At 45.3% G+C, this 11893-nt stretch overlaps 4 protein-coding genes across 4 annotated transcripts; 1 reads left to right on the top strand and 3 right to left on the bottom strand. All coding sequences in view use genetic code 12, as the record gives it.

The window, feature by feature from the left end:
- Positions 1-30: 30 nt before the first annotated feature.
- Positions 31-1188, bottom strand: CXQ85_004368 (uncharacterized protein; the record flags this gene model as incomplete). The annotated part of the gene is made up of 1 exon (XM_025487990.1): positions 31-1188. The coding sequence occupies one exon, from the start codon at positions 1186-1188 to the stop codon at positions 31-33; it is 1158 nt and encodes a 385-aa protein (XP_025341798.1).
- Positions 1189-1308: 120 nt separating this feature from the next.
- Positions 1309-2133, bottom strand: PGA33 (Pga33p; the record flags this gene model as incomplete). The annotated part of the gene is made up of 1 exon (XM_025487989.1): positions 1309-2133. The coding sequence occupies one exon, from the start codon at positions 2131-2133 to the stop codon at positions 1309-1311; it is 825 nt and encodes a 274-aa protein (XP_025341797.1).
- Positions 2134-3996: 1863 nt separating this feature from the next.
- CXQ85_004366 (uncharacterized protein) lies at positions 3997-9091 on the top strand (the record flags this gene model as incomplete). The annotated part of the gene is made up of 2 exons (XM_025487988.1): positions 3997-5428; positions 6210-9091. 2 exons carry the CDS (start codon positions 3997-3999, stop codon positions 9089-9091), a joined length of 4314 nt encoding a protein of 1437 aa, XP_025341796.1.
- A 22-nt stretch (positions 9092-9113) lies between these two features.
- On the bottom strand, positions 9114-11328 carry CXQ85_004365 (uncharacterized protein; the record flags this gene model as incomplete). The annotated part of the gene is made up of 2 exons (XM_025487987.1): positions 9114-9141; positions 9191-11328. 2 exons carry the CDS (start codon positions 11326-11328, stop codon positions 9114-9116), a joined length of 2166 nt encoding a protein of 721 aa, XP_025341795.1.
- Positions 11329-11893: the final 565 nt, after the last annotated feature.

The following is an 11893-nucleotide window of genomic DNA, read 5'->3' as shown; positions in this document are numbered from 1 at the left end:
GCTGATGAAGCAGATCATTAATCATTCTATTTACACTTGTTGAGGAGGCTCGATAAGTTCCTCTGCCCACTTAAGAGATTTTTGGTTCGAACCATTCAACTCTGGAGCATGGAGTTTCTTTAAATGCTCTCTCCAGATGATGTCAGCTGGATCCTGATCAGGCTCAACCCACTCAAAGCCGTCACCGCCACTCATCCAGTAAGCTTGCATTTTCAAGTCCTCCATGTTATCCTTTGGCTCAAGCAAACGAACTTTCTTGCCATCCCTATTCAACTTTGCTACTGGGTTTCTGCCAGTATCTAGCGAGTCGTCCCTTCTGCATAACTCCTCAATCAAAGATGGAGTGTTCTCGAGACCTCCATTGAGCCACACATCTGCTTGCATAACTTTAGCACACATATTCATCTCATCTGCATGCTTGTACCAATGAGTGTAGAAAGTACCCTTTTGCCACGTTAAGTAGTCGCCTCCGGCAGCACTTTTCTGACGCCCAAAGCGGACAATGGTAACAAAGAAACTCGAATTCAATAAATACGTTAAAATCATAGCATTAATCGAACCCAAGTGCTTCCAAGTAGAGGAGAGCCAACCCCATTCGATAATTTGATTCACTCCATACTTCGAGAAGAATGTAATACCAATAGCAGTAGCGGCAAGCTTGTAAATACCATGACGCATTTCTGTATCTTTTTGGGCAATGTAGTTTGGATGACCCGTAGTGATATCTGTGATTTTCAAAGCGTTCTTGAGATCTCCATCAAGTAAACTTTGACGGAATGGAATAAGAGCCGTAGTTTTATCAATGACAGCCTTTGGATTTCTTTCGTAGAACGTCAGGATGACCTTTGTGGCCCAATTTGAAGGAAGCTTTAGGAGAAGAGCTTTGCGCAATAAATCATGGTCAAAAGTGACGTTTTCATCCAGAAGAATCTTCTTGATCTCACTGCTTAATTGCTTATTGACTGGGTCTTTGCCGAACTTATCTCCCTCATGTACATTCAGCTGGAAGTCTCTGCAAGCGGTCAAGGCATCAAGGACTGTTTTTTCAGTTGGAGCCTTTTTCAAATGCTGGTCTATCTTTGAGCTAAGATCAGAAAAGGATGAAGGATATAGGAAGGGGCTGTTGAGTATGCGGGCCGTGTAATGAAGGCTCCTGATTGGCGAGAGGCCCAATCTATACAGAAGCATCTTGATGGATGAAGTAGAGGGTTGGATCGAGTAGAAGTAGATACTGTTACATTGCCTGCAGGAATATCAAATTGCAAGAAGAAGTTCACCAAAACCGAACGTATATTAACAGAAAAAGTCTCAGAGAGCGAGTGCAACGGCTACAAGGCCAGCAAAGAGACCAGAAGTGGCGAGGCTCTTCTTAGAGCCAGCACCGGCGAAGGACAGGGAGCCAGAGTTCTCACCAGCACCAGAGGATGCAGGGGTGGCGGCAGCAGCCTGAGCAGCAGTAGGAGAAGCTCTGCTCTTAAGGGTCGTAACGTAAGTAATATCTGCTGGAGGTGGGGCCTGGGTAGCAGCAATACTACCAGCAGGTTCAGGAGCAGCAGCAGGAGCCGTGTCAGCGGCAGCACCGGCAGCAGGAGTAGTAGTACCAGTACCAGTACCAGCGTTAGTACGAGTAGAAGACCAGGCGATAAGCTGATCAGAGTTCATGCCTCTTGTGAGTTCGTAGACAGAAAACTGGGAAGCGTTCATGGTAGCAGTGTTCACAGTTCCGGTAGCGGTACCGGTAGCGGTACCAGTGGTAGTACCAGTGCCAGTGCCAGTGGTTGCAGCAGCGGGCGTAGTAGCAGCAGGGGTAGCAGTAGTACCAGTTCTAGTACCAGTTCCGGTAGTTGTGCCAGTAGCAGTACCAGTTCCGGTGGTTCCAGTAGCAGCACCAGCGGGCGTGGTGGCCCCAGCGGGAGTGGTAGCACCAGCGGGAGTGGTAGCGCCAGCAGGCGTAGTAGCACCAGTAGTGGCAGTGTTTGCCACAGCAGGGTTGGTGGTAGGGGTATTTGTAGTGGTCTCAAGTTGCATACCAGCCAAGTTAGGGGTATTTGTGGTGGTGGTACGAGGGTTTCCAATCGGAGCGACTCCTGGATCAGCAGCCAAAGCGGCAGCAAGAAGGTAAAACCAAAGCATTTATAGTGGTATGAGCGAGAGCCTTCAAAGAAGTAGTAAGGGTTGATGATTCAGGGTACTAGATCGAACAAACAAAGACTGAAGGCTTTGAGGCGCGCCACGAGGCTTGGGTCACGTGACGCGAAGAGAATAAAAGACGGGCTAATTTTTCCCGTTTGATACTCTTTTTGGAAATTTTTATTGGTTCTTCGTTGATTTTGGAGGCCAATGAACCTTGGATCTCTGTTATTTCACCATCTTTCAGACATTTTGGGCACTTTTAAGGCAATGTTTTGGTCGTTCGATGTTGCCGCACAAGATGCAACCGCTCGTGTTTTTGGCGGCTTGAGCGTGGCTGTCCGCGGACGGTTGCAAAAAATGAAAAATAGGCCATACGTTATTTTTGTGGTTTAAGCAACGGCAAGCGAAAAAGGGTGATTTTTTGATTTGATGATTTAGAAGGGGTTTTTGGATATTTTGGGGTTTTTTAGTGGGAAAATTTCGATTACGTCGCTTTTCGTGCTTCGGTTCAGGTTTCCCTGGAGCTGTGAGAGCTGGGAATGGAAGCCTTGGCTTGTCTTGGCTTCCAGAATTGGAGCATCACAAGGTGCCAGGGAACGATGGAGAGGTGGGTGTTGCTTTGTGTTTGTTTGGGGGTTTTACGTGTTGGAAAGGTTGATTTTCAAGATATTCGTAGGAGGGGGAGGGGAGTCGTGGAGGTTCGAAGAGTGTAGGAGGTGTCAGATGGTGCTCAGATGCTGGAGGTTGCGTTACACTGGATGTCAGCAAGGAGAGGCCATAACGTTGGTTTATGAAGTTGGCTGGAGAGTAGCCTGGCATATTTCGTTCGTTTTTGTCAGAAATGAAGGATTCTCTCTTAGAAAAGCTAAGTCTTCTAATACTCTAGATGATGATAACTAGAAGTACCCTGAGTCTGGGTATAAAATAAAACCATTGATGCCTGTGAGGCTTGTGGCTGTAGAATATAGAATCATCTAAGGCTTGGTTGCTTAGCAGAGCTGTACGGTGGAAGAACTCGGATCATCAGTTACTCTACGTAAGGATCTATTGAACTCCAACTTCAGTGAAGCCAACAAAAGCAAGCAAAATACTACTTTTCTAATAAAGAAAGCATTATGAGCTTCATTAATTCTACTTCTACTAAAAAAGAGAACAAAAAGCGTCCAATGAAGATGTGCTTACTCTGGAAGCCCTCACATACATCGACTCGTTCAACGCAGTAAACTACAAAAGGAGGCTATGGTAGTACGGCTGGGAGCGTTGAAAAAACGGCGTCATTTCAAAAGACCCTGATAAACTCAAAATGTGCCTCTTTGACTCACGCTTTCTCAAAAGTACTCAAACGCTGTTCCCATATATCAGCAAAACTACAATACCCGGTGGACACCCTAATTGACACGTCACATTTGACTGGAAGCCCTATTTTTTAACCTCCTGTCGTTGATATCTGAACTTTTACCCAATCCAGTAAGAATCCGGTCTTCGTGTGTGACCACTTCTCCTATGGATCCCTCACAACCAGTAAGTCCAATTCAATAAAGAACCCAATGGAAGACGAGTTCAGCTCTTCTTACTCCAGTGAAACAGACATTATTCCATAGAACTCCATGATATCCAGAAATTATCTGGCCGGTATCTAAGATATCATTAGACCTACCGCTTTTGTATTCGCAGCCGTATACCTGCTTTATTCGAACCAACACCTCCATATACTTATCGCCAGGAGGTCATTCATTCGATTTATCAACTGGAAAGTCCAATTGCAAGGCACGCTCTGAGGTATATAAGGTCGTCTCTTTTCCCTCTGTCTCGGTTTTCTTCTTCTTCTTCTTTTCTTCACCAACCAATTCTTATCTATTCAAAATGTGTCTTACTAAGTGTTACAACATCTTCAACTGCTATCTTCCATTGGACGTTACCGAGGCTAGAATCCTGCTCAGTGATGGGCAGGTTCAAAGCTCTCATGAAAACAGCGGTCTGGCTTACATGCCTTGGACCACAGCTGAATTCAGAGAATTCCTCAATCACCTCGTCCACGCCAGAACCAACTGGCGCCTGAAGCTCGAAGCTCAGATTATCTATACCGAGAAAATCATGCTTCTTGCTGAAAAGTATGGTGCCCAAGAGGCACATAATGCCGCAAAATGGCGGCTCCGTAACGCTAACAAGCTTCTTAAGCGTACTGCTCTCAAGCAGACCAGTCTTCCACCTTCAGAGGAGTCCAGGAAGGCCATGAAGGAACATCTCAATGCTCATTTTGCTAAGGCTGTTGCCGAAGCAAAGAAGGCTACTCTTGCTCGGGCCAACAGACGGAAGAGCAAGACCCAGACCGTTCCTAAGAAGGCTTCTACAGTCTTCTGGCCTACTGACTTCTACAAGTATAAGGAGAGCGTCAGTGAGAAGGTCAACCATAGTTACTTACCTTGTGACTTCTACAAGTATAAGGAAAGTATCAACGAAAAGGTTGTTCCTTCCTATTTGCCTTGCGACTTCTACAAGTACAAGGAGAGCATTAACGAGAAGGCTATTCCTTCTTACTTACCTTGCGACTTCTTTAAGTACAAGGAGCTCTTTAACCAGCACGAGAAGGATTCCTTCTTGCCTGCTGACTTCCCCTTGTTCAGGGAAACCGTGAACAAGAAGACCTACCCTCAGTACTTACCTTGTGACTTTTATAAGTTCAAGGAGTACCTTAAGGAAACTGAAGGTGCTTCCTTCTTACCTTGTGACTTTTATAAGTTCAAGCAGTACTTTAAGGAGACTGAAGTTACCTCGTACTTACCTTCAGACTTCTACAAGTTTAAGCAGTACTTCAAGGCATCTCAGGATACCTCTTACTTACCTTGTGACTTCTACAAGTTCAAGGAGTACTTCAAGGAGCCCCTGGATAACTCGTACTTACCAGGCGACTTCTCCTTCTTTAGACATCTTCTTGTCGAAAAGTACCACAGGCAATACTTGCCTACCTGCTTCCCTCACTTCAAGGCAGCACAGTCTCTTCAGAAGACCTATCTCCCCGGTGATTTCCCCCACTTCTTCACCATCTGGACTCGTACGATCTATCCAGTTAGAAGAAAGATCCTGGGTAGAAAGGGTTTCAAGAAGACTTCCAAGCCGGTTTCTAGAAGGAGCTCCATCATACAGAGACCCATCACACCCTCTACAGCCACTGGGTTGACGTTGCGCCGGCCGCTCAGCCCTGAACCTCTTCATAAGGAGCCAAATCGAAAGATTCCCAAGAAGGTGTCCATTGCAAGCTTGAACCCCCACGTGAAGCATTCGGTTCGGATCTTGCGTCCTCTCTGTCAACCATAGACAGCCATACGTATGTAGCCAAGTATCTACATTATATATTCAATAAAGACATAAAGGAAAAGAAGAAGAAGTAAAAGATGAGTTTTGTAGAAGTAGTTTTCGAAAAGTTTTGAGTATCGGATATTTTTGAGTATTGGAGTTGGCGATTATGTGGTTTCTTCATGGGTCTACCTCTGACTTAGCCTTCACGAATGGCTGCGAAAAGCTTCCAAGTACCCAATATACTCTTCAAAGTTACCCAGAAAAGACCGTAAATCACCAATGTAAAGCACCAAATGACACAGTAAATACGAACATTACCTTATCATTTTTCCTTGAGAACTCCATCAAGTAGCACTCCCATCTTCCTCTACTTCTCCATACTGTTCTCTTCAATACCTTGCATGCACATGCGTGGCCTCTCAGCGTCTACTAAGACAATAAACAATGAAAAACGTCAATTTTTTAGGGAAGAACACATTTTCTTCGTTTCTTTCCAAATCACCTCCCGAATTTCAATCCCTCATCCGCCCCACCTTCCCATTATCTGCTCCATCTGCCATCGGTTTATAGCCGCTCCCAGCTGCCGAGGCCGCGCTTCACGCACGAAAATTCTCGGATCAAAACGTCAAAACTCCAAAGAAGACACATAAGAAAACCCCATATTTTCCAAGAAATCGCCATATAAAGATCTTATCGTCTCATGGCTGCGCCTTACGATCCCTCCCAGGGGATGCAAAACCTCAACCTCGACGGGAAGAGGAAAAAAAGACCCCAAAGAGCGTACCATGCCATGAATCAACAGGCTGCACCTTCTTGGGACCAAGTGGCATCGCCAACTCCTTCCCAACAACAGTTTGGATCACAGCCGCTGTTTACTCCTCAAACGGGCACGCCCCAGCAGGCAATGCCCAGCCAATTCGCTCCACAAACGCCGACTTACCAGGGCCATCAGAATGCTCAAGCAGCACAGGCTGTTCAAGGTTTCCCCGGTTTCCAGAATCAAAGAGCTCCTCAGATGCCTAATGAGCCTGCTCACGATACGACTTTTGACTTGCTGGGAGCTCCTCATGCTCCTCCAGCCGACTCAAGCCTTTCGCTTGGCAGAACACGCCATGAGATGGAAACAGAGTATACCTCATTGCTTTACGACAACGACGGCAACTGCGTTGGCACGAAACCATTTCTTTCGTTTGAAAATGTTGTTCCTCCGTTTGCTGGAACACAGTACTTTGCCGTGGATCAGGGCACGGCTGTTCCCAAACACATGAGATCGACCTTCTATAATGTTCCCGAGCTGGAGCTGTTACGTAAAGCTACCAGACTACCTATGGCCGTGACGATCCGTCCATTTGCTCCATTACTATCCACAGAAACGCCTGTTCCAACAGTTGACATGTCTAAATTGGGTGAAGCCCTGTTTATGGATCCACTGGACTTTGGGCCTCCCAGATGCCGAAGGTGTAGAGCATACATCAACCCGGCAATGATTCATAGCATGCTGGGAAGATTCACATGTAACGTGTGTCAGTTTCCTAGCAGCACGGTGCCACAGGAGTACATTGCTCCAATAGACCAGCAAGGCGCCAGAATCGATAGGGCTCAGAGACCCGAACTTCATAAAGGCGTCTACGATATTATTGTTCCTGATTACTACAACGTGGGCGGTGCTGATAGAAAGCCAAAGCCCATGCATCACGTCTTCTTGGTGGATGTGAGTCAACAGAGCATTGCCAAACAGTTGAACGTCGTGGTTGCAGATGCCATTCGTGCCACGCTCTTTGACTACGAGAGAGAAAACGAAGGCGAAAGGAGACCACAGAAGTTTGCGATTATAATGTTTGATAAGGCTGTTCATTTCTTCAACTTGTCAGCTGAATTAGACTCTACGCAGATCTGTATTTCTCCAGACTTGGATGATCCTTTCGTGCCTTTCTACGATGGTCTTTTCGCCGACCCCGAAGAAAGTGGTATGGTTATTGAAGATGCGCTCAACAATTTGCAAATGTTGGCTGATACAAAATCTCTTCATGACACAGAGCCTTGCTTCTCGGTCGCTTGCAGAGCTGCAGCTATGAGTCTTGATGCTGTGGGCGGTGGTAAGATCACTGCTATCTTGTCTACTCTTCCATCCTGGGGCCCAGGCGGATCTAGATTGAAGCACAACAAAACTGTCGGTAGAAACCCATCTGCAGAGATTGAAAAGAAGTTATATTCTGTCGATAACGAGTACTACAAACTCTTGGCGAAGGATATGATTGCTCAGAATGTTGGATTGGATGTGATTGCCGTTTCATCGACGCCTGTTGATGTCTCAAACATTGGATGGTTAGCTTCAGCTACCGGCGGCAGGATCCATAAGTGGGCCGACTTCGTCCTCGACAGAGATGGCCGTGCACTTTCAGCGCAAATCGTCAGCTCAATCAAGTCTTCTATGGGATACCAGGGCCAATTGAAGCTCCGTTGTTCTAATGGTCTTCAAGTGGCACAATACTATGGTTTCCCAACTTCTGAGGGTGGTATCGTTGGACTCACCAACACATCCCTGGACCCAGTTGTTCCAATTCTTAGCGAAGATCAGACCTTCACGATCTTGCTTGAATATGATGGTAACTTGAAGACTAGCTTCGATTGTCACTTGCAAGCTGCCTTGCTCTACACCGACACTTATGGTGTTAGAAAAGTTCGTGTCATGAATCTTGTCTGTGCTGTTTGCGAGCGCCTTGAAGATGTGTTTAACTTTATTGACCAGGATGCTGTCATCGCTGCACTCGTCAGGGATACGCTTTCTTTCGTTGGAAAGGAGCTGATTGCAGAGTTGAGAAAGTCGATCAATGGAAAGCTTGTTGAAGTCTATGCACAATACAGAATGATGGAAGAAAGGAGTCACAATCAATCAAGGTCCCTCACCAACCAGTTAATTTTCCCAGATTCCTTGAGACACATACCGTTATTTATTTTGGCTCTCACCAAGTCCAAGGCTCTTCGTGACTCAACTGCTGTGCCAATTGACGACCGCCTCGCAGATGTCTACAATATGTTGAATATGCCTCTAGAGCGTCTCGTCTACCACTTATATCCCGCTTTAGTTGAAGTACACTCGCTTGCTGATGATGAAGGCATGCCAACGGAAGATGAGGAAGACTCTTTCATTAAGTTGCCGGAATTTTTACCATTGGCCAGTCTGTCTTTGCAGCCTAGTATTTACATTCTTTGCGATGGTACCACAGTTTACGTAAGGGTGCATCCAGATACCAACAGGCAGCTTTTAGCAGATATGTTCGGTGAACACGTCAGAAACGTCGAAGATATCGAACCTCACATGGATTCCTTACCAGAACTTCCTACTCATATTTCCCAACAGTCACGCAATCTTGTCAGGTTTTTCCAGAAGAACGTGATCGGAGCACCTACCATCGGTCAGTCGGCCATCCAACTCGTCATCGAGGGTTTCGATAATCTCACTAGAGATTTCCACGAAGCTTTCATCGAGGACCTGCTTTCATCGAAGATTGCTAGCACCTCGCCAAATTATGCAACTTTCTTAACTTCATTGCACAAAGCGGTAACAGTAAAGGTTGATGAAGAAGGTAAGAAGTTCAAAGTACCAGCCAATCCTGTCCATGACGCCAGCACCCTCACACAAAGATTGCTCCATTTCTAAGCTTCTCATTGAACCGCCATCTTTAATAGTTCAGTGAAGAGTTCAAAAACCTCAGGAATGTTTGTTGATTGGACAACTGTTTGGAAGCCAAGTAGCAACTGCTTGTCTTTCTTGAAGTCTGAGTTGCCGCTTTGTTCTGCGGTGTCCATCACATTTCCGATAAAAGTACCCAATCTTAGCATTAAACCGCTTGCATCTGGCTGTTTTTGAAAAATATCCGCAGCTATGGCTTTTAATTGATCAAAAATACCCTTCTGAGAAAGAATAACTGTAGTGACAAGATCAAACTCCATTGTACTATTCGCCAACAATCCGGCAATGACCTCTTGTAGACTCTCATCTCGAGCATGTAGCATTTTGACCAATATCTCCAAATTAGTCATACTCGTTGAGTTATCTGGATTGAAGAACTTCGCTAGCATGGCAGGTTCCTGGATTAAATTGTTGATAAGCTCCCAAGAGGCACGTTGAATATCCGGGTTGGTGCTTTCAATAATAAAATTCTTCAAATGTTGATCAAAGGTCTTTTTAATGATTAGATTGTTCAACTCCTTGTTTGGCTGAGAGCATAAGTTAGTGAGAGCCAAAAGCGCCTTGAACTGGTCTATTTGGGAAAGTAGCCCAGCAATAACTGTGGTAGCATCCTTTTTGGCTTTGGGTCCAAAAGACGTATCTAAACCGAAAAGCTCTGTCAAAAAGGGAACTGCTGTCTTAATGTCATATTCATTGAATGCTAGTCTGGGGTCAACCGACAGACACATATTCGCAAGAGCACGAAGAGCAGATACTCTGAGCTCTAGCTCATTCTCGTCTGTCGATAAACCATGCGTGTTTGCGTGTTCTTTATCAATGCCTGAGTATGTCGTAAGGTACTTCAAGATTAAGTTGAGTCCACCTTGCATGACAAGGCTTCGATGAAGAGCATTCTCTGGATTCTGGGACAAGTGGTAGATAATCGTAACGCATTCCTTCATTATGTTGACCTTCAGCAAATCTAGCTTTTTAAAGGTTCCAACAACTTTCTGAGACTTGACCAAAGCCAGATTATAAAGCTTGACGGTCTCATCGCTGACCTCGCCCAAATCTTGATTTCCAGGGTTACTGGCTGACGCAGCATATTTCATTCTTCGGCGCTCGTTAACTTCTGAAATGTCTTTCATCTTTGTCAAATTTGCAAAGACTAGAAGAACACCATAAACATTGGAAGACTCTTTCTCTGACTTGAGGATTGATAGGAGTCTATCGGTTATCTCTTCATCTTGGAATATAGAGGATCGACATGTCCCGCTCAAAGACAAGTATGTCAAAGCCTCCAAGACAGCCAGAAGAGCCAGAGGAGGTAATTCTGACTTTAGGAGACCCACCGTTTTTGATAACACAGTCTTCTGAGAGATCTGAGACTCGATCTGTTTAAAGTTCCATAACTTAACGATGCAAAGTAGCGAAAGAGCAACGACCTGAGGGACCAGGGTCATCTCAGAGCCTGTAATCAAAAAGGTAAGGTAGTGTTGTGAGTTGAAATGTCTGGAAGCTTCGTTGATACAGGTCAGAGAAACCACCTGAAGCATTTTGGAGACCTTATCGGCATCGATATCTCCCCTGCCAGAGGTCAACCTGGCTACCTGATACAAGATGGCGTTTTTGCAGCCATCGCTAGTGTACACCTTTTTGAGCTGTTCAGGAAAAAGAGGATAAAGCGCCTGAAGGGTCTCAAAGAGCAGACTGTACTGCTGAGGTGAGATCAGTTTCGGCTCCTGGTCCACGATGCCTGTGAGGTACCTCTCTATCGCTTGTGAGGTTTCCATGGGTTTCCGTTTTGACATGCTAACAATGGTAAAGACAACAATTGCATGTAGTTTTTCATGCTCAATGGCCAAAAGGTCTAAAATTTGAGGCACTGAAAGGAAATCATCGATCTCATACTTGGACGCGATGTTGGCGTACACTGAAAGGTAGAACTCTGCAATGGAAGCGTCCAGAGCTGAACTAAGCTTATATTTGCAAAATTCAAACACCTTCAAAGACAATTGCTTATCTGGAAGAGCCGACAGCACGAGAGCAGCGCCTTCTGTGCCATACTTTTCGAGACATGGAAGACGATCAGACGGTGATGAAGCGATGTACTCCACAAGAGCGAGCTTTTCCTTTTCCGGTAGGGCTCTTAGAGCTTTTAGTTGATCTTGGGACAATTGGTTGCCGTTTTCAAAGTATGCACGGCAGTCATCGAATGTGGACATGTTTGGACCAACTGGTTAGATAGTGGGCTTAACTACTGGACTTGGTGGTGATAGTGCGGTGCGTGTACGACCTGGTGGATGGAAGAGGTGATGGGAGATGGAGGGCATAAGTGGGTGGAAGGATGCATGAAATTGGTTTTGAATTACAAAGAAAAGTTTTGCTGACTGTTGGTTTTTTTTTCTTTTTTGTTCTTTTTTTTTTTTTTTGAAGTTGGTTGCATGGCCTGGAGAGTGTGAGGTTGTTACCATTCTAGGTATGCATTGGCTCACTGCGAGAGCTTCAGCTATTGTCATATGTGTTGCTAGTAGTGAATGCGAAGAGCAGTAAGCTGTGACTTTATGGGAATTTCAAAGATCCTGACGAAGCCCTTCCATAAAGTATTCATGTACTTGATGTATTTTGATCTTTCTTCAGTAATTTATACGCCTTACCTGAGGCAGGCCATCCGAATCGCCGGGAACTGTTTGCAAGCATCCTCTAAACTAATCAGCTAAACTTTCTTTACTCAAAATAAGAGAAGAATAGGAAGGGGCCAGTCAGAGGGCTGCCTTCTGTTGAAGTGAA

Source organism: Candidozyma haemuli (assembly GCF_002926055.2).
Source record: "Candidozyma haemuli strain B11899 chromosome Unknown G_2014730914, whole genome shotgun sequence".
Classification (NCBI taxonomy): Eukaryota; Fungi; Ascomycota; class Pichiomycetes; order Serinales; family Metschnikowiaceae; genus Candidozyma; species Candidozyma haemuli.
Note: the sequence above shows the minus strand (reverse complement) of the source record. Positions and strands in the feature narration are given on the sequence as shown.